We start from the raw sequence: 22,536 nt of genomic DNA, 5'->3' as shown, positions 1-22,536 counted from the left end.
CCTTACATCGGAAGAGAGGGATAAGAGGCTAACCATGAACCTCTGTTTGTACTGCGGCCAGCGTGGTCACTTCGTCAACCGGTGCCCAGCAAAGGGGCAGAGTCCCCAAGTGAGCAGGAACATACTTGTGAGTTCCGCCATGGTCACTGCTTCTCCATCAAGACCCATTCTCTCCGGTGAGCTCCTGTTGTCCTCCGGTTCCCATCCCATAACCGCACTTGTCGATTTAGGGGCAGACGAGAGCATCATGGATCGGTCCCTCGCTCTTCGGCTGGGACTCCATCCAGAGAGACTGCCAGTGCCGATCTCCACCAGAGCCATGGATGGGCACGTGCTGGGGAGGGTGACTTCCCGGACAAATCCTGTGCACATGCTCCTGCCTGGAGGCCACAGGGAGACCATTCAGTTCATGCTCCTGCCCACACCCAACCAGCCGGTCATCTTGGGTCACTCCTGGCTTCGCAGACACAACCCCAACATCGACTGGTCCAACTGCTCCATCCGAGAATGGAGAGTTACCTGGTCCCTGCCGTTTACCATGACCTCAGAGTGGTCTTCAATAAGGCCAGGGCCACCTCCTTGCCCCCTCACCATCACTACGACTGTGCCATCGACCTACTTCCGGGCACTTCACCCCCCAAGGGACGCTTGTACTCCCTCTCTATTCCTGAGCGAGGGGCCATGGTGGACTATATCCAGAGTTCCCTAGCCACTGGGATCATCCGACCCTCCTCGTCACCGGCTGGGGCCGGGTTCTTCTTCATGGGCAAGAAGGACAAGTCCCTGAGACCCTGTATCGATTATCAGGGACTGAACAACATCACAGTGAAGAACCGCTATCCCCTTCCACTACTCTCCTCCGCCTTTGAGCTGCTCCAGGGGGCAACGGTCTTCACCAAACTCGACCTGAGGAACGCCTACCACCTGGTCCGTATCAGAGAGGGAGAAGAGTGGAAGACGGCCTTCAACACCCCAACGGGGAATTACGAGTACCTCGCGATGCCCTTCGGCTTGACCAACGCCCCGGCAGTCTTTCAAGCGCTAGTCAACGACCTGCTGCGGGACTTGATTGACAAGTTTGTCTTTGTTTATCTGGATGATATCCTGATTTTCTCCCGCAATCTAGTGGAACACGTCACCCACGTCCGCTCAGTTCTCCGTCGCCTCCTGGACCACTCCTTGTTCGTCAAAGCGGAGAAGTGCGAGTTCCATGCTCCCTCTGTCACCTTCCTAGGATATATTATTGCTAAGGACAGCCTTCAGACGGATCCAGCCAAGGTCTCTGCTGTGACATCCTGGGCTACCCCGGAGACACGCAAGCAGCTGCAGCGTTTCCTGGGGTTCGCCAACTTCTATCGGCGTTTCATCCGAGGGTTCAGCTCCATCGCCTCCCCCCTCTCGGCCCTCACCTCACCCAAGGTTCCTTTCCGTTGGTCTGACGCTGCTCAAGAGTCCTTCGAAGCCCTCAAGGCCCGCTTCACCACCGCTCCCCCATCCTCCAGATCCCCGAACCTGAACGTCAGTTCATTGTGGAGGTGGACGCATCTGGTGTGGGAGTAGGGGGGATCCTCTCCCAGAGTTCATCCTCTGACCAGAAGGTCCACCCGTGTCCTTTTTTCTCTCGTCGCCTAACCCCCCCGGAGAGAAATTATGATATTGGAAACAGGGAGCTTCTGGCGGTGAAGCTGGCTCTGGAGGAGTGGCGGCACTGGCTAGAGGGAACCAGGGTTCCGTTCCTGGTTTGGACTGATCACCGAAACCTGGAGTATATCCGAACCGCCAAGAGACTAAACTCCAGACAGGCCCGCTGGTCTTTGTTTTTCGACCGGTTTAACTTCACCCTGTCCTATCGCCCTGGCTCTCGAACACAAAGCCAGATGCCCTTTCTCGACAGTTCCCCGAGTCCCCTGATGAGACGGCAGAACCCTCCACCATTGATCTGGCCTCCTGCCTTGTCACTGCTGTCACCTGGGAGATTGAGGAGAAGGTAAGGGCCGCCTCCCTTAATCTGCCAGCCCCCAGTTCCTGCCCCCCGGACCGCCTGTTCGTTCCAGCCTCCCTCCGCTTCGACGTGCTCCAGTGGGGTCACGCTTCCCGACTCACCTGCCATCCCGGCATCCAGCGGACCCAGGACTTCCTGCGACGGCGCTTCTGGTGGCCTTCACTGGAGGAGGATGTCCGGGGCTTCGTCAACGCATGCCCCGTGTGTAACCAGAGTAAGACCTCTCGCCGCCTCCCTGCCGGCTTCCTGCACCCCTTGCCCATTCCCGATCGTCCCTGGTCGCACATCTCTCTGGACTTCGTGACCGGTCTTCCCGCGTCCAAGGACCACACTGTCGTCCTCACCCTTGTGGATCGGTTTAGTAAGCTGGCCCATTTCATCCCCCTTACTAAACTCCCCTCTGCCAGAGAGACTGCGGACCTGCTCCTCCACCACGTCTTCCGCCTCCATGGATTACCCACCGATGTCGTCTCTGACCGGGGGCCCCAGTTCACCTCGGCCTTCTGGAGGGAGTTCTGCAGCCTCGTCGGGGCTACCGTTAGTCTGTCTTCCGGCTTCCATCCCCAGTCAAATGGACAGACCGAGAGGGTTAATCAGGACCTAGAGACCACCCTTCGATGCCTGGTGAACCGCAACCCGGCCTCCTGGTCTGACCAACTGGTATGGGTAGAATATGCGCATAACACCCTCACCTGTTCATCCACCGGTCTCTCTCCTTTTCAGTGCGCCTACGGGTACCTGCCACCCCTTTTCCCCGACCTGGAGAAGGAGTCTTGTGTATTTAAGGCCTAAATACACCGGCGGCGCAGCGCAGCGGCACGCATTTTACGCGCGTCAAAAGCCGCCCCTAGCACCAACAGGAGGCGGCGCGACGGCCGCGCTGCAGTATAAAATCACCTGTTGATCAACCGCAGCAAAGAGACGAAACGCAATGGGTGAGTAGCCTATTGTAGCCTAGTTTATTTATTTTCCATCTTTTTGGCTGAATAATTTGAAAAATGTATAATCTGCGCAGTGAAAGTATGTTTTCAAGCATCAGATCAACTTAGTTTGTAGGGCACTTTATCGTTTTATTTACTGTAATTTCTTACTTATTTTATATTTTGCAATTATTCATCTACTGCATCAACAATCTCAATAAGTGCAGGACCTTCTATTAAGCCTTTTTAGTATATAGTGGAGTCACCTTTTAAGGACAATTGTTATTGTGTGTATTTATTGTATTGAGCTACTGGATGGCTTTATTGGTCCCCATTGTGACCAATAAAGTAGCTATCTATCGATCTATATAGCCTTAACATAGCCACACATTTACATGTATGCAGCCAGTAGTTATCCATTATAATTGAACACAAGTTATTTCACATTTTATTGAGTTTTTTTTAATTTCAACAGAACAATTGTTGCCAGACAGAGGGTGGTTGCCCTTCTTCTGCTGCGCCGTAGCAAGGAGGAGAAGACGAAGGGTTTGGGTGCACCCCATCAATGAACGGAGACAAGAACAGGGGGTATACCACAATCTGGTCGAGGAGCTCCGTGCAGAGAGGCACCGCCAATATTTCAATTCGCCACTAGGAAGTGTGCAATGGCAGAACCGAATGGTGTAACCTAGCCATGATGACCTATAATTTAGTTATCACTCTCTGGTAGGGCCCGACCGATATTGATTTTTGAGTGCCGATGCCGATTATTTTCAAAGAAAAATTACGATTACGATTTAATCGGCCGATTAAAATAAATAAATAATAATAAGCCTATAAAACATAGTTTTTGATACCTTAAATATACTTTAAACACTTTTGACGAATATTTGAATTGAATGCAGAACCTTTGAGTGTTTTAGAATACATTTACAGTAAAAAATTAGTGCAATGTAAAATGTAAAATAAATAACTAACTCCCAATGTGCTGCGCTCGTGAGCAGTGACTAACACGTGCGTGCTGAGCAGTATGGTCTCACCGTTAGAGTCTACAGTATAACAAATTAACATGGCCTGGGACCTAAAGAAAAACAGGCACAACATGCTCAAACAACGCGTCTTGTGTACATTGGTGAGGTGAGCGCGCAGCTGCCTGAGCGAGCATGCTTTCATGTTGTACGGCAAAATTCAATCTCCTCTTTTTTTAATCCAGCTAAAGTTGTTAGTTAGCAAGGCGAGTAGGAGCGCAATCTGCAGGATACTAAGCGCAATAACATTTCTAAAAAAAAAAAAAAAAACGGTTGTAATCGGCGTCTTTTTGGCCGATGTCGATTATTTTCAAAAAGGCTATAATCGGCCGATTAAATCGGCAGGCCGATGAATCGGTCGGGCCCTACTCTCTGGTATAAATACTCTTTTGCATATATATATGTATATATATATATATGCATATATATATATGTTATTGCTGTGCTGGACTCAGTAGCCAGTCTATTTTATTTGAGTGCTCGAGACACTTAATGTTATTTTTCCTTAAACCCAGAGAGACAGTTAATACATGACAATGCATTTTTGAACTTTGCCTGTGTTTTCTTTTACTTAGCCTATCTATTTTATTGTATTGTATATTTATTGTATTTCTATGTGAAGCACTTTGAGTCTGCTTCATGTTTGAAAAGTGCTATATAAATGAAGTTGCCTTGTCTTAAATAAAAAAATGTATATTACAAGTAATCTGGTTTCTACCTACATGGTGTGATTATACTGTATGTGACTTGATTTCGTCTATTTCCCATTATGGTTAATGGTTTGGGTACTTAATAATAATAATAGATTCAATTTATATAGCGCTTTTCACGTACTCAAAGCGCTTAATTACTTAGTCCACCATTGTTGATTTCTCACCTGAAGAGCCAATCTCCAGAGCTATGGCTCGCCAGGCAATGTCCTTTTTGGAGTTGTCTTTGTAATGACGGGAACATTGGTCATACAATTCAACATATTTTTCCACCTCGTCTCTCATCGTCCATTCTCGTAATTGTTTCTCACAAACGAAAGAGGGCGACATCCAGTGGTGAGGGGTAGATATGGAGGTGCCTACGGGACCCGGGATGTACAAACCAGCTTTTAAAAAGCGCTTTTTCAGGGGCGGCGACGCTAGGGAATAGAACATTGGCTCGAAGACTAGTTGGGCGGCGCGGCGCGGAACGCTGCCGCGCAGCTAGTCGGCGCCGGTGTGGGCTAGTACATCCGGAATAATGGGGGCAGACTTTTTGACGCGCCGCTGCGGCGCCGGTGTATTTAGGCCTTTAGGCCTTAAAGGGACACTATGTAATATTTTGAGTAATTTATTACCTCAAATCAACATATTCATTCATAAATAAGTCCTCATTGGTGTAAAATTATCGCTGCCAAAAATCTCACTTATCCTCCTGAGCGAAGAATAATTAATATTAATATCAATATGGTTACATAGGACGGGTAAGCTTCATGGAGGCTTCCATTTTCTTCCGGTCTATGAGCTGCCGAGAGGGTCAAAAAGCACTACGTCGTACAGGAATTGCAAACGCGTTTTCACTCTGAGCCAGCGTGACGGTCGGTGGAACAGAGCTTAGTTTAGCGAGACGAGTTTTACAGGCAAATTTGAACATGCACCGCATTTTTTTGAAAGACCATAGTTATGCCACGCCACAGGAGAAGGAATCATCGTTGCCCAAAAAACGACGATGTGCAAGCAAAGCATGTATAACATGGTTTTTCATGGCAACGAGATGCGGGGCGCTATGTTTGAGCGACTCGTCATTGAAAGGCTACTTTATTACATATTTAATTTACTTTTTCACATTTTTGTCGAGTTTAAATCGTGACAATATTCTTATGACTTATGGATACTGTCAAATGCGTTGGAGGAATTCAAAAGCCATTCTTCATCAAGTTATGGAGGTTTATTCTCTGCTGTGGTCACCGTATCCAAATCCACCGAGACGCACTTAGGCTAGAGCGGACCTTCTGGAGCTTCAACTCGCTTGCGAGACAGTTGATTTATCACCCGAACAACTGGATTTCATACCAACAACTCTGATAAAGAAGACAATACGGAGGAAAAGAAGATCGAGAGGAGGAATTAGGAACAGGATAGGAGACGAGGAAGTAAACTCGTTGCCAGGGCGACTAACTGGCGGCGCGCACAGTCGCAGCGGCCCCTCTTGAGATCTGTGAGATTGAGATTGAATGTTTGAGTGTGAGACGTCCTACGACGAACGTAGTTTATGACAGGGAAACAATATTAAACATTAGGACATTGAGAGCGAGTAACATCACTGGCATTCGCTGGCATCTGGACATACTACGCAAACACAGGATACTAACGGACACTGTGACACCGTGCCCGCAACTGCCCGGAGGAGGAAGCAACAGAGACGGGGTGGACGTAAACAAACTGAACAGCTTCTTTCAGCTCCTACCCTCCAAGAAACGCTATCGCAGCTTAAGATGCTCCACAACCAGGCTGCGGAACAGCTTCCTACCTCAATCTGTCAGGATGCTCAATGCACCAGCGTCCCAGATCTTCTCACTGGACTCACTATTATTTATTTATTTATTCATCATTGGGACGTTTGTTTGTTTGTTTGTTTGAAATGTATGTTGATCTTGATCCGTGAGAAACGCCTTCTCGTTTTGTTGTTCAATCAACAAAATGACAATAAATTTGATTTGATTTGATTTTGATTTGATTCCGTTAGTTACAATGTAAATTGTTGGTATTTAGAATACTGTTACATTGTTGAAATCAACGGGTTACAATGCGTTGATTAGGATGCGTGCTCAGCCGCACGCATTATAGGAATTATTGTTTTGATTATCGGTAACTCCAAGACTACCAAAGGCTATGTCAACTTTTATGTTATGACATTTTATGTAATCTGACATTAAATGACCTACTGTTATTTATCATCTGTATAGTTATTTGTCATGTTGGAAAGTCCACAACTGCTGGAGTCAAGTTCGTTGTCTGTAAGAATGCTTGGTCAATAAACCTGATCTGATTTGTCCATCTAATTTGTCCAGTTGTCCACGAACCTCATCATCACTCGAATGACTCGATGAGGTAGCCTAGTAGGTGTCATGTCACAGCTTCTTGGCACATACTGCCCACCGTAGTTTTTGGACAAGCGAGCACTATTAGTTTGAATGCAATATACAATTGTACCACTAGATGGGAGTAATTTTTACACAGTGTCCCTTTAAGTCTGACTGACTCGTCTGAGAACCGTCATTCCATGATTTGATTCACTGCTACCGGAAACGCGACGATTCTGAACGATTCTTCTTGGCGAACTGAATCAAGAAAAATAATCATGAAATCCATAGGCTCAGTCCGGATCACGCCCACTTTTGGCGGTGGAAACGCGACATTATGGCCGGTTCAGACTACACGATTCTCAAGCCTTGATTCCACCGGAGGCATACGCGCCGCGGGACGGCTGCGCCGCAGTCACCGCTGCTGATCGTTTCCACTATAATCAATGAGACCATTTCCACCGGGCGCGCCGCGGAACGTTTCAGCAGCGTCCCAGGAGCGGCGTGCCGCGCCGCGGCGCTATCTTTCCGTCCAATTCTATTTTTGCTGCGAGCCGCTGCTACACCGCGTCAATTTCGACAGAGCAGGTCGAGCCGGGCAGGAAGTGAAAAGTAAAAGCCATAGAGCATCCGGTAAATTTTCAAAATAAAACACAATACTCAGCTCATGTAACTTCACATCAACATTATAGAGTGGCGAAGTCACGCCCCTTCCGGTAGGGCTCATGGGACCTATGAGATCGAAAAATATGAATGGGTGTCAATGGAGAGAAAATAATTATTTTCTGGTCCCGGTCTTTATATGCCCTGGATTACACATATGTTGTTTGTGGATTTAAAGGATAATTTTTAATGCAAAGAGTTCGACCGTTTATTGTGCAATTGTTCAGATAAAGGCTGTAGAGAAAACACAACGAGAAAGACTACACGGCTCGTATGTGACGTCACGCTCCCTGCGACTGGCGTGGTGGAGAAGACCGACAATCTTCCCATCGACATAACTGAAACTCTGCACGTGCCCCGATTTATAATGGTTTTCACCTCTTTCGATGCTTTTATCCTCCCCTTGGAAAAAGCGGTGAAGTGGGGCAGAGAGATCGCCATCTCTGTGCCGAGTTCCAAGGGCGGGTGTGGTGACGTATATCATATCCGTCGAGAGCAGCGAAGAGCTGTAGTTCACAAAGCGGCCTCACATAAAACCTAAAATGATCAAACTTCTTCACGAACATTTTTAGTTTTCTTTGCATGAAAAATTATCATTTAAATCCACAAACAACATATGTGTAATCCAGGGCATATAAAGACTGGGACCAGAAAATAATTATTTTCTCTCCATTGACTCCCATTCATATTTTTCGATCTCATAGGTCCCATGAGCCCTATCGGAAGGGGCGTGACTTCGCCACTCTATTACGTCATGACCGGTGGGTCTCAGAGGGTGGGCAACATGGACGACGAGAAACTCATTGTCGAAGTTCAGCAACATGAAGTCATTTATGTACCAAATCATCCTTTTTATAAGGAAAATGTCAGAAAGGACAAAGCGTGGCATTTAATTGCAATAGTTTTGGGAGTGGAAGGTGAGTACATTAGGTTTAGGATTATCGCGTGATCTCGTGATCTCGCGTGAATACGGCTGGCTCGCAAGGCAGCGCTACGCTGCCGTTACGCGCCCGGTAGGAATGGACGCAGGGCAGAGGACGCAGCCGTTCCTCGGCGCGTACGCGTCCGGTGGAATCCCGGTGTCAGAATTTCGAGAGATGAAGACAAACTTCCGACTCGGAAGGCTGGCATCCGAAGATTCAGGAACATACCATACTAAGCTAAGGAGAGGGTCTCCGACAGGCTCTACGGCTACGGAGAGGGCTTTCTGTGTCTACGTACAGCACTTTTGTTCAACTAAGCAACCACAAGTCTGGGTGTTCAGGTGTCTCACTGGGTGTCCCCCAGGGGTCAGTCTTGGGTCCACTCCTCTTCACCACTTACCTCCTCCCGCTGGGCACACTCCTCCGTCACCATGGGGTCCATTTTCACTGCTACGCTGACGACACACAGGTCTACATCTCCACCAAACCCACCGCTGCCATCCCCCCCACTTCCCTCATCACGTGCCTGGAAGAGATCCGGAGCTGGTTGAGCAGGAACTTCCTGAAACTCAATGGAAACAAGACCGAGGCCCTGCTCATCGGATCCAAATCCACCCTCACTAAATCACAACACACCCCAGCTCCACTCATAATTATCGATGGATTCCCAGTACCCTTCTCCTCCAAAGTCAAGAGCCTTGGCGTCATCCTGGACAACACCCTCTCATTCGCACCCCATATTCACAACATCACCCGGACTGCATTCTTCCACCTCCGCAACATCGCCAGACTCCGCCCATCACTGACCCAATCCAGCACTGAAATCCTAGTTCACTCATTTGTCACATCACGCATAGACTACTGCAACGCCCTCCTCACCGGACTCCCCACCAAACTCATCAACAAACTGCAGATCATTCAGAACTCAGCCGCCCGGATCATCACCCGCACCAAATCATCTGACCACATCACCCCTGTCCTCATTCAACTTCACTGGCTCCCAGTACACTACCGCATCCAATACAAAACCCTACTCCTCACCTACAAAGCTCTCCACAACCTAGCCCCCAGTTATCTCTGCGACCTCCTCCAAGAATACACTCCCTCCCGCTCCCTCCGCTCAACCTCTGCTGGACTACTATGTATCCCCACATCACGACTCACTTCAATGGGTGCCCGGTCATTCAGCTGTTCAGCACCCAGGCTCTGGAACTCCCTCCCCCCACACATAAAACAGTCAGACACCATTACAACCTTCAAGTCACAACTCAAAACTCACCTGTTCAAACTCGCACACAACGTCTAACTGATCACTGTTTTGATTGTTTTTTTTGTTTTGTTCTGTCTTGTTTTTGTTTTATTTATTTCTTATTGCTTATGTTTATTTATTTATTTATTTATTTATCTGTTTCCACAATGTCTTGTTTTTTTTTAAAAAAATTGTATGATGACTATATGCTCTGTAAGGTGACCTTGGGTGTTTTGAAAGGCGCCTCTAAATTAAATGTATTATTATTATTATTATTATTTACGGAGGACTATAAGCAACAGCTAGGAGGGGTTAGGAGGAGGGCGGTGCTCCGTGGAGGTCCTCCTCATCACGCACGGACGTGCTCTTGTTCACAATTTACAGCAGCATCAGCAGCACCTGATATGGCTACGAAGATCATCTACTTCACGGTGAACGGGAGGCCCGAGAGAGCCGAGCTCCCGTTGGATTGTCCAGCGCAGGACTTAAAAGGTAAGTAAAATAACAACGCTCACAGATCACTTCTAACGTGTAATTTTGGTGAATCTCCCTATCATGGTGTTTCTATCGGTGTTAAAAGGGAAGTTCAAGGAATAAAGAAACTATTCTCAAATGTAATCTTTGCTCAGAATGAAATAAACACTTTCTTCAAATATTAAATATGTCTTTAGGCCTATCTCAAAACCACTCAATATTAATGTTTAAATAACTAGCATTAAACTTCTTGTGAGGTTGTGCCCATTTTAAATCCAAACGCGACAGTGAGTCAAACCAGCAAAAACTAGAACAAAAACTCATTGGTCTGTTTTGTGTTATTAACGCGATATGGAAATAGTCCACTTTTGCACATGGAGGAGAATATTTGAGTAATTTCACAGAGACCAGTTCCTCTGTGGATTGTAAAGGGGGGAGGAGGTGGTCCAGTAGAGACAGACGCTCCTGAGTCAGGTCCAGGATTATATAATTCAGTTAAATTTGAGGTGAAAGTCGCGTTTCAAACGTAAGCCCTTCCGGTTCGGATATACACTGTTATATACTGTTTTATTATACCTCGATTTTTTTTTTAATTATATAAATGTTATTTATATTAGGACCAATCTCACCTTTTGATGCACTGCATTATTATAGCCTTAAAATAGTTAGCATTTGTAGGATAGTCCATTTAGCATCAAATTAAATGATCACATAATGATCCAAGATCAAATTGTGAATTGTTGGAATCATACATTTTATAAGCAGGCCCTTGGCCTATACAACGTCACAACAATATCAATATCATAACATACCATTCATGTAGCGTTTGTTTCACATTTTTGTCTAGACTTATTCCGCTCTGCGGCCGAGGCAAGACCCCACGACATCCTGAAGCTGTACAACCCCAAGGGCAACCTCATCAACATCTCCCCCCGCCTGGAGCCTAACAACCCCAGCTCCTGCTACAAGCTGGAGGTGGTGGCCGCAGACTGCACCAGTGAGCTGTTAGGTATCTCTATCGTCGGCACCGAGTGGCACTCTTGGTTCTTATCAATATAACCAAGAAGGCTACTAACTAGGTGTAAAATAAGGCCAAAGAAAGATCCTAGCCTGTGTTCTGACGGTTTTTTGTTTTTGTATTTTCTTCGTACATATGCTGTAGGTGTGGAGCTTGCTGTGGCACTCGGATTTAACTTCTCCACCATGGAGAAAAGGTAGGCCCATTTTGTTTTTGTACTGTTGTGTTTTGGGACTTGGACACTTCTCAGACTATGCATCCAACAATTGGACTTTCTTAATTAACCCAATTGTTTTATTTACATGGAAATCCAACGTGTGTTTCAAGAATAGGGAGAAGAAAAATAATGACCAACTGATAATTATTTCAGGTGGCAATGTAATCTTCCACTTATGACGTGTTCCAGCTTTATTCACTTTAACAAAGTAGTATCCACATTGAATATTCACTTGCACAACAATCTTTCTATTGGCACCAAGATGGCATATTATAGCCCTTGCAATTTGGAGGTATACTCTATTTACTTTGGGTATAGAATATCGCTATTTTTCCCAGGTACTGTATCGAAGTTAGAAAATCCAGTATTGTGACAACAGTACTATAAAGGCGATTATGATTATTCAGTTAGACCTTCAAGAAATGTTAGACCTTCAAGTTAAAAAAGACAAATCTTTGCTGCTACCTTGGACATTTAGTTATGCACATTTGCATAAAATCAAGATAAAAGCAAGCAAGTCTACATATAACTGGGTGATAGCTTTAATAGGTTGCAACGGTGGACTGAAATCAATTCATGGCACGATGTGACCATTCGGTAAATAAGTAAACAAAGAAGTAGTTTGTTATTTTTTAAACACGTACATGTGTGGAAGCTAACATTCAGCTTCAGTCTGAGCTAGGATGAGTTTTCTGAGCTCTCAAAAACCAGACCTGCTGCCTGGCAAAAAGGGGCCTGTTCACGATTCTGATTTTAATTTGGGCAAGTGAACATGACATTTGGGCAAGTCGAACATGACCTGTACTTGCCCGATGGGCAAGTGCTTTTGAAACCTTAGTGTCAAACCCCTAGAATATATAAATTGTGGAGAACGAATTCTGCTTCTGCTTCTGTCCTTTCGTTTATTCATACAAATGGATATTGCCAATTGATCAATTACTTCCAGCGTTCATAGTTGTATTTTAAATAAATGGTTTGGTCAACTGTGAAAGGGGCAAGCCTGTACCTCTGAAAGTGGCAAGCCTGAACACACAAGCCTGTGTTCTGTAGTTTTGATTGAAGTGGTGTTTGATGGATCAGACTGCAGGGTCTGGAGAAGAAGATCTTGGCCCAGGCGGTGGAGACGCCTGCAGTCGTGTACGAGATGAAGAAACAGGTGGACTTGTTCCGGGAGAAACTGGAGGTGAATGTCAAAGCTTCTAGGTTTGTTGTTGTATGGTTGGTTGGACGATTATAGTTTACAGTCAGTAGATGATAGTCATCAGCAAACATTATTTACTTAACTATATATTTGTAATCTTTTTAATTAGATTGTATTTAACTCAAATAAAAAAATTATCTATAATGTAACTAATTAATGTAACTAAAACAGTACAGTCCAGTGAGTTATTTTCATCTTTGTTTGAATGGTGAAAACAGAAGCCAACCACCACAGTGAATATTTGGTATGGTTTTATCATCCAAACTTAGCATTATCTACATTTCTCAATTTCTTCTTTTAGATTTTGATCTGCTTCTTCTTGTTATTGTGATGCATGTCTGCTGTGACAGAATACCTAAGTACATATTAACTCATTCATGAGGCGACGCCAGGTTAGTTGACCTCACTGTGTTTATGTTCCACACAGAGTGTGGAGCACCTCAGCTGGCTGGGGCTGTTCAAGGAGCTGTCTGATGGACCACACAAACCCTCCCCTTTCTACCACAAGAGACCTCTACGCAAAACCTGTGATGAGGTCAAACACGTACGGGACAAATTTCTCCTGATGAGGCATGATATACTTATCAGTCTTACCAATGGAGATATGTGTTGTTGAAATGGTTCAAAATATTACAATATATCTTCTAGAAGCCATAAATCAACATTTAATTTCCTCCACCAGCTACCGTTTCGATATTATATGGCTGCTAGCCAGTGTAAGTGTCTTAATAGTTTATAACCTTTGTATTTGATATCTATATAGCTCTCTTGAGGTTTCCGAAGAAGTGAGACAGTATTTAAAGACCCCGTCCTTTGATAATTGGTGAGTAACAATTGACCATTTAAAATGATCAATGATGTTTGTGTGTGTATGCTTGTTGTTTTGCTGCACCTGTCTCATAGAGAGAGAGAGAGAGAGAGAGAGAGAGAGAGAGAGAGAGAGAGAGAGAGAGAGAGAGAGAGAGAGAGAGAGAGAGAGAGAGAGAGAGAGAGAGAGAGAGAGAGAGAGAGAGAGAATTGTGCTTGTGTTCCCAGTACCTCTGATGAATTTATCAAGAGGCTAGGGCAGCTCTCCCCTGCTTTTCAAGTGGACCAAGACACACTCTCCATATGAATATGAATAGGAGCCCTAAAGGGTTTGCAAATCAAAAGGAAGTCTAATTTACGAAGCGCTGTGTTTGAAGGCTCTGCTCGTTGGATAGGAAGAGGAAGTGTACGCAGATTTTAATTGGTTGTTTTATTCATTTGTTCTATTGTCATTGTGTTTTAACCAAAAAAAACAGGAGATAGATAGATAAAGTGTTAATTTAGCCTCTGACGAAAACAGCTTTTCCTTCCTAGTTAGATTTACTGCATTTCACAAAAGATGTTTTTATATTTTACCTAGTTATATACACTTTTGTTTTACAATACAATCATCCTTGTTTATCGGGTGTCGACTCTGATTTATCAAAGTCGAAGAGATGGGATGTATGCGAACCAATGGATCAATTCAGGAAATTGGTTGTGTGCTTTGATCATATTTGATTAGTCTCTGCACCTAAATACAGAATTCAAGCTCTGTCCAATACAGATGGAGACTTGCGTACACTAGACAATAGGAACACGTGTATTATTAGGACAGAAACCATATCATTTTTTCCAGGGTGTTATGTCACCCTAGTATACATATCATCCCATTTTAAAATAAGGGTCTTAGGTGTGAGGTGGGTTGGTTTTTGGTAACAATTATTTAAAACCTAAACTGTAGTGGTCTGAATTATTACATTTTTTTTTAAATTATTATTTAGACTCATGCGTTCCACTGCTCTGCGATGGGTTACATGATGACACCAAATACCCCATGCAAGGTACAAGGAGGAATGCAATGAATATAGTTGACTTGCTTTCCTAATTTGTAACAGTTCCTGAAAATGTGCCAAATCAGAATGTTATTTTGTTTCAACAGTGTTTCAATGTGAGCCCATCATTTATTGTCAATTATGGCATGTCTAGACTAGCTTAATGAGACGAGTGTTCTGCTACGCAATGAAGATCAGTTTGGCGACGGCTTGTCAGAAATTGTTATGCTGCAGTCTTATGTTGTTCAAAAAACACCAGCCAAACCCAGTTGAACCAATGGGATCTCCAACATAATAGGTTTATTGTTTAGGTCATCTAAAATATGAATGTTTAGCCCCCTATCGACTGCGTTGAAAGAACCTGCAATAAGTGACGTATGTCAAAGTTCTTTCCTGCCAAAACAAAATGGGTGACATTGGTTTTATTCAAATGATGTACATTTATTATTATTATTATTATTATTATATTTTATTACCCCCTTGTTGATCATTTTAGTAGCCTTTTAGAATGTTTTCTCTTTCTAAACATTTAAAACAGCTTTATTTGTAATTATCTTGATAAATGAAATGTATTTAAGGAACTGTTGGAATGGACCCTGGGTCACTCCAAAAAAGAATATGGAAGACCATCATCACTTACATAAAATAGCACTGAACAGCTCAGATGACCTAAAGCAAAGAATTTGATTAAACAACATGCAAGCTGAGCAGCATCCGTATGAATCACAATGGCGACAATAAAAAACTTTGCTTTGACTAATATACTAAACATCATGTACATTCACGGACTAAAGATCAAAAAAATTGCGAGAAATTTTATCAAAATGCATTTTTTAATGCTGAAGCTATCTTAAATGTCATAATTTCAACTCAGAGTAAAAAAAAATGTCTACCATTTTATTTTGGCACGACAGAACCTTGACATACATGACGATTTGCTGTTTCTTCAGTCGGGCTAAACGTTCATAGGGGCCATTTAGGATGACATAAACAATCAACTTATTCCGTCTTTTAGGTTGTCAGGCTGGTGAAACATATTGTCAGCTGAGAAAAGCCCTCAATGGCACATTTCTGTTAATCTTTGAACATTTCCCCACAAGGCAAGCTCGCTATTACAGTTCTTAAACAAGAGAGAATGGTCTTTAAGGAGCAGGACGGTTGGAAGGTGAACACAGAAAGAGTTTTAAGGAGGATTTAGGCATTAGAGACGGGTCAAAAAGGAGCAGGTAGGAGTTAGACAGTGGATATAGAGACAGGTCATTAAGTAGCAGGTAGGGGTTAGACAGGTGATATAGACACAGGTCATTAAGGAGAAGGTCAGGGTTAGTAATTGGATACAGAGAAAGGGCACAAAGGAGAGGGTGGGGGTTAGATAGTTTATTCTTAATAGCGGTTGACTGCGGTTAAAATTTACCGCAGTCAACCGCTTCCCAGACAGAGCTCCCCAAGTCCACACACACCGCCCAGACAGAGCTCCACACGTCCACACCCACACCGCCCAGACAGAGCTACACACGTCCCCACAGACCGCCCAGACAGAGCTCAATCCTTCCCATGAGTCCTTGCGGCAACCCGGGATATGGGCAATTACCGGCCACGATCGCCATAATGCGCTCAGAAATGGCATTTGGGATTGATCCCAGAACTACACGTGTATCCCCAGGCAATGGGAGGACGCAGAGATCATGGTACTTCTTCAGGTGATGTACACAGACCTGGACTTCATAGCCACTTTCAACATCGAGCCTGAGGTCCTGCAACATTTCCTGTTTGAAGTGTACCGCAGATACAACAACATCCCCTTCCACAACTTCAAACACTGCTTCTGTGTCACCCAGATGGTGAGTGTGTGTGTGGCCTCAATTGAATGATTGGGTGTACATTGACTGTAGGTGTGTTTTTAGTTTTGGTAGTGGTCTCTCTCCTGTTATCAAGAGATTTTCCAATTTGTTGATCACCTCAATGGCTGATTGGTGTTAGTGCCAGATCAATAGGGATTAACCAAATGAGCCCTTAAAGCAAGATACTGAAGTGGCTTCCGTTGATCTGCTGCATTTGGGAATAATACGGTTCAGTTAAAGAAAAATGAACTAACCTGAACTAAAAAAGGTATTATTCTACCATATACCACTATTACTAAAAAAAATCATTGAGTCGACTTTTTATCCAAAAGACTTACAGTGAATTCAGAATCAGATATAAGGTATGCCCCCAGTATGGCTGTGTGGACATTGAACTCAGGATCCTTACACCCAAAATGATGATCACCCGAACCACTCCTCTATCGAGCGCCCTAAATTTAGTCTCTGATGAGATTTATCCGCAGACGTTGATCTGATTTAGATTTGCATCATTGTCCCCTTCTCCAGATGTATGGGCTTATCTGGATGACTGACCTAAAGAGTAAGATAGACAGTATTGACCTGCTGACTATGCTCACCTCTGCTGTCTGTCATGACCTCGACCACACCGGGTATAACAACGCCTATCAGGTATCTTCCCATTATGGTGGGAACCATTACTATTTTCATACGTGAAATCCTGCAATGTTTTGCTTCAGAGCCACCTCATGTTCATAGCCTGACCCACATGTAGAGGTCATCAGCAATTAAGGGTTTTCTTTCTGAATATTAAAGCTAACTTCTGCAATAACAAAACCCCTATGGAAATCTGTCACTGGATGTACAATATGTATGCGTTTTTTAAGATGCATTTCAACTGTTTCAAGTACATTCTATATTATTAAAGGAATCCCCATTTGATCTTTATGTCAATTACTAATTAGCCTATGGAGCAACAGTATGTTGTACTCTATCCCCCTACAATGAATTTTTCACACTGTCAGATCAATGCACGGACTGAGCTGGCTTTGCGCTACAACGACATCTCTCCATTGGAGAACCATCACTCCGCCGTGGCCTTTGAGATACTGGAGAAGGTAAGACCTGGGCAGCTGGATAAAAGCACTGATTAAACACATTTAAAACAACGATTAAACTCTGATTAAAAACTGTTAAAACATTGACTAAACACAGTTAAAACACTGATTACACACCGTTAAAACACTGATTACACACTGTTAAAACACTGATTACACACTGTTCTTCACTTTCACAGAGAGAGAGCAACATCTTCAGAAATCTGACGATAGAGCAATACAAGCGGATAAGGGAAGGAATCATTCAGTAAGTCTGCCTGTAGCCTATGTATGTGATTGACAGTGACAAACACACTTTTCTGTGTAACACTGTTCTCCCAGCTTGTGTTCAGCTTGTGTTCATTACAGATGCATCCTGGCCACTGACATGACGAAACACAATGAGATCCTCAGCAAGTTCAAGACGATCCTGCCTGTGTTTGACTTTAAGAACAAGGACCATAAAGATGTGGTAATAACAGTGAGGAATTTATGTGGAAACATCTAATGGAGTGTGTTTTTGTCCTGATCTAACATGGTTTTGTATTTCTTAATCCACACAGCTGATGATGATCCTGATCAAAGTGAGTGACATCTCCAACGAAGCCAGGCCAATGGAAGTGGCCGAGCCGTGGCTGGACTGTCTTCTTCAGGAGTTCTACAACCAGGTAATGTCCACCACCTCATACAAAGACAGGTATTCAAAGAATTCACATAATTTAAAAGCAGGTAGGGTTAATGGCATCTTGCTCTTGGGCACTTGGATGCGGACAGGAAGTCTCCCAGAAGCCTGAATGTGGTTTGAATTAGTTCTAGACAGCGGGTTGTTTCTGATCTGGTTTCCTGCTGCTGTCCTCCTCAGGGCGACATGGAGAAGCTGGAGGGACTTCCGGTCACGCCCTTCATGGACCGCGATAAGGTGACCAAGCCTTCCTCTCAGACCGGCTTCATCCGGTTTGTCCTCATGCCGCTCTTCATCGAGCTGGCCAACCTCTTCCCCTGTCTGGAGGTAGGCCCTAATAGCAGCTTTAATAATCGATCACTCTTATGCAACGTTCTAAATTTGAGCTGCCGGAAGCTATTATGTTAAAAATAAATCCATATCAATTAATATTCATATAACTACAATATAAACGTCTGACTCTAATAATGGCCTGCCTTTAATACAGGCTAGTGCGCTATGCTGTTCAGACAAACACGCCTGTGCCATTATTGGTTTTAAGGGTATGATCAATGTAACATTAGCTAGCAATATAGCCCATCTGAATGTGTAAATGGCAGGCATAAGCGCTAAACCTAGTCTGTGTGTTTAGTGCTTATGCCTGAAATGCTAATTACAGTCTGTTCAGGTTTTTAAACCTTTTATTCTTTTGAGATGATGGCTAGACATTATCATTGTTGGAACAAGATTCTTCAAAGGCATCTGTCACAGGACTATTGGTTTGTGTTAGTGGTGTAAAGGATTAAACTCCATTTAAGATGTTATGTCATATGTATTCAGATTAAATTGCTTCAAGAAATAACATAAAAGGAAATATATATTCAATTTTGCCAACCTACATCATACTTTATTAGGACTTGCATCAGAATAACAGTACAATACAAAATATGGTGGTCTCTCAAAGCGCTTTACAATAATTGCCTGACATTCACCCATTCATGCACAGATTCACACAAAGACGATAGTGTCAAACATGAGAGGTGATAGCTAGCTCAGGGTGATGTGTATTGCTCAGGGACACGTTGTTGCTAGTTCGGGGATCGAATTAGCAACCTTCCAGTTACCAGCCAACCCGCTCTACCTCCTGAGTCACATGCTGTCAATATACTTCCCAGATCCATACTATGGCCTAGCAAAAAGTTATAAATAATAGACAAAGACTACTCACAAATCCTACTTTTCCATTGTCCCTGCAGCAGCACATAGTATACCCTGTACGGAAGGCTCTGGACTACTACACTGAGATGGAAAAAGCTCTGGAGCGGGATAAACAGAACCGGGCTCAAGAGAAGGCTAGCAAGAGTAAAGAATCTCCTCCAGGCTCCCAGGCCGCATCAGACGCTCAAACCGCATCAGTGCAGGAGTGCTCAAAGACAGCAGCACAGTGAGCAGCCCAGGCCATTTACACACATTGGAACCTATCTGCAGTCATAACGGGCCATAGACGCATATAGGAGTCTATGTGGAGTCATAAGGGGCCATACACACACATAGCAGCCTGTATGGAGGAATAACGGGTCAATATTTAACAACATTTTGTATGTATAAATTTATTGGGTTTATCATAGTTATTCAATTTTTATTGTGTTTGTTTGCCGTTTCTTATCCGAGTTCGGCTTGTGGATAGAAGTAAACTCTCAAATGTGATTCATAAATTGTACGTGTGTTATCATCAAATGTAAAACAAAGGAAGAGTATGGCGCCATCTATTGGACATTGACGTGCTATTACAAAGGTGCCTCTGAGCAAAAAAAAAATTCTGTGGGGTCATTTTTATTTTTTAAAGGGGAATTATTATACCACCAGGTGTGAGTGTGATTAGCCTTACAAGCCGTTTCGAAAATCTGCCCCATATGACATCACTAGTGGGCGTGTCCACCTAGATATGTGCTGGATAGATGAGCAACGTTTGCTTCAGTCAACTGGGTAGGCTGGCAGACTGATCCATCCAGACTACTTCCCATGCAAGTGAACGGAGCGTTCCACGGCATTGAGAAGACCCGTGTAATAAAGGCCTATAATATTTCTGTTTGTGGCATAGATTTCTCCTCAGATTAGGCCAATAAAGCAATGATAACAAAAACAAAAAAACACAAACGCTCAATCTGAGGCCCCGTCCACGAAGCCGAAACGGGCGAAACCGTTACGGTTTCGATCTATCCGGTTTCTAAGTATCTCCGTAAAGACGAAGCCAAGCGAAACCGGATTGATCTGTAGAAACGCTGTAGTAAACATTCCAGGCCCATAAGGGGCGCTGCTTCTGGTACACAAATCCAGAAGAAGAAGAGGCGAGCATGCGCATAAAGGCTGCCCCCCGAACCACTAACAACACAAACAAACAGCTCTTCTACGATGGCGAACTAGATTCTCAATAAATAATGGCTTAGCAACCCAACAAGGGACATGATATGCTGCAGAACGATTACAAGCTTGTAGTCCGCCATCATCTTTTTTGTTGTGATTTCTGAGACTCCGCGGGCTTAAGAGCCATTGGCTCGGAGGTCGAGGGGTGGGGCGATGATGTCATGGTTTGCGGTTTCAGTCGGTTTCAGGCGTCCACACGAAACCAAAACAAAACCGGATAGATTTGAAACCACCTCCGAGGGTGGTTTCAGAAGTTTGCGGTTTCAGTCAGCAGATTCGCTGGCTTCGTGTGGACGGAAGGCCGAACCGTACAAGACCTTTGCGGTTTCGCCATGAAATCGGCTTCGTGTGGACGGGGCCTAAGGCCCGGCCCGACCCGGCTCAAAGATAGTGGTGGGAAATATCGGCGGGCCGGGTCGGGTCAATCAAAAACCCTCAATGTTTATGAATTGGCTAAACAAATGACCACTGTAGCATATTTAAACACAATTCAAATTGTGCAAGGAATTATTTCCATTGGTCATTCTGAAATTTCGTTAAGAAATGTCGGTCTTCCTCAGTTTTTCCCGGGTCAATGACCGGTAATAACCGGACAACGGAAACTCTGCTATAAACCAACCTAACTTTCAACGTCAACACCGAACCCGATTTTCCAAACAGAAGTTTCAAAATAAGATCTAGTAGTAAGTACGGGTAATATAGGACTAATTTTAGCCAAGTGGGGGCTCCATGATTGCTAAATCTAATGAGAGAGGTAAAATTGCCGTTAACGAAGGAAAGCATAGTATGCCTTGCGACTGTGCTTCGCAGTATGCCTTGCGAAAACCAGTATGCCTTTCGAAACCCAGTATGCCTTTCGAAACACCTCGTGATTGGTCGATGAAACGCTACCAGGAACACGTAAAGGGCGTTCTTGTGTCATGACGGAAAAGCCCAAGCCTGCAGATGGACCCTTCTCGATTTTTTTAAACGGCATGTAAGGCTAATCACACCCACACCTGGTGGTATAATATGTCCCCTTTAATGTTGTTTGGATGTTCAAAAAAATATGTGATTGAAGGAGTATTTAACACAGAGTAATATTTGTATTACTGGCAAAAAAACATTTGTGAATCGAAAGACCAAAAAAAATATCAGGATTTAAACCCAATTAGAAATAAGCATATTCAAATTGTATTAAATGTGTATTGAATATGCATTTTGGCCCCAATGATGTTTTTTACTTAAAATGTATGAACAGTGTATTATCTGGTTCAACTTTGTTATCTTATTGCATTCATTAACAGAAGGACACCGTCTTGTTGTTGATTGTGAATACCTCACAAATATTGGCATTTGCCCTGTAGAAAACCTTACATTTGGTCGGTTTTAAACAATAAATAAGTTGCGGGCAATTCATGATTTTAATTGTGATAAAGACCTAACCGATTTGCACATTGTGTGTGAGTGTGTGTGTGTGTGTGTGTGTGTGTGTGTGTGTGTGTGTGTGTGTGTGTGTGTGTGTGTGTGTTTTGTTGTTTGTTTTTGTTTTGTTGAGCCGTGCCCCCCAAACGGGATTGGTCCTCACGGAGCCAAGAACCTTTGACAGTCAACCGTGGTTGACTGGCCGGGCAGGTCGACCCCTCCCCCGGGACCCCCCCTCTCCTCCCCCTGGCCGGGTGACCCCTCCCCCGAGCAGGGTTACACCCCGGGTCCCTCCCTTCCTCTCCTTCCCCCGGGCAGTCTGAGGAGAGGGAGGGACCCGGGGGAGGGGTCACTCTCCCCCAGGTCCCTCCCTCTCCTCCCCCGGGCAGGTCGACCCCTCCCCCGAGCAGGGTGACCCCTCCCCGGGTCCCACCCTCTCCATCACCCTGGGCAGTCTGAGGAGAGGGAGGGACCCAGGGGAGGGGTCAACCTCCCATGGGTCCCTCCCTCTCCTTCCCCTGGGCAGGGTGACCCCTCTCCTA

At 44.4% G+C, this 22,536-nt stretch overlaps 1 protein-coding gene across 2 annotated transcripts; it reads left to right on the top strand.

Moving 5' to 3' along the window:
• The first annotated feature begins 8,457 nt into the window (after nt 1–8,457).
• Nucleotides 8,458–21,984, top strand: si:dkey-219c10.4 (high affinity cGMP-specific 3',5'-cyclic phosphodiesterase 9A). 2 transcript variants are annotated; one of them, XM_060076660.1, is made up of 15 exons: nt 8,458–8,895; nt 10,125–10,329; nt 11,159–11,320; nt 11,474–11,525; nt 12,627–12,749; nt 13,175–13,291; nt 13,511–13,570; nt 16,252–16,429; nt 16,958–17,080; nt 17,434–17,526; nt 17,706–17,773; nt 17,875–17,977; nt 18,069–18,173; nt 18,368–18,514; nt 19,423–21,984. In XM_060076660.1, the coding sequence occupies exons 2-15, from the start codon at nt 10,242–10,244 to the stop codon at nt 19,612–19,614; spliced, it is 1,611 nt and encodes a 536-aa protein (XP_059932643.1). In that variant the 5' UTR covers nt 8,458–8,895; nt 10,125–10,241; the 3' UTR covers nt 19,615–21,984. The 2 variants fall into 2 exon arrangements, with proteins under 2 accessions (XP_059932643.1, XP_059932642.1); XM_060076659.1 differs by having other exon boundaries at nt 17,875–17,986.
• Nucleotides 21,985–22,536: the final 552 nt, after the last annotated feature.

Source organism: Gadus macrocephalus, chromosome 17 (genome assembly GCF_031168955.1).
Source record: "Gadus macrocephalus chromosome 17, ASM3116895v1".
NCBI lineage: Eukaryota > Metazoa > Chordata > Actinopteri > Gadiformes > Gadidae > Gadus > Gadus macrocephalus.
The sequence above is the reverse complement of the archived record's forward strand: the minus strand, read 5'-3'. Positions and strand labels throughout refer to the sequence as shown.

Excerpts from the sequence above, each read along its gene's own strand:
- si:dkey-219c10.4 (XM_060076659.1), top strand. The coding sequence starts at position 10,242 with ATGGCTACGAAGATCATCTACTTCACGGTGAACGGGAGGCCCGAGAGA. Across the intron at positions 13,292-13,510 it reads CCTGTGATGAGGTCAAACAC|CTCTCTTGAGGTTTCCGAAG; the intron begins GTACGGGACAAA and ends ATATCTATATAG. Across the intron at positions 13,571-16,251 it reads ACCCCGTCCTTTGATAATTG|GCAATGGGAGGACGCAGAGA; the intron begins GTGAGTAACAAT and ends GTGTATCCCCAG.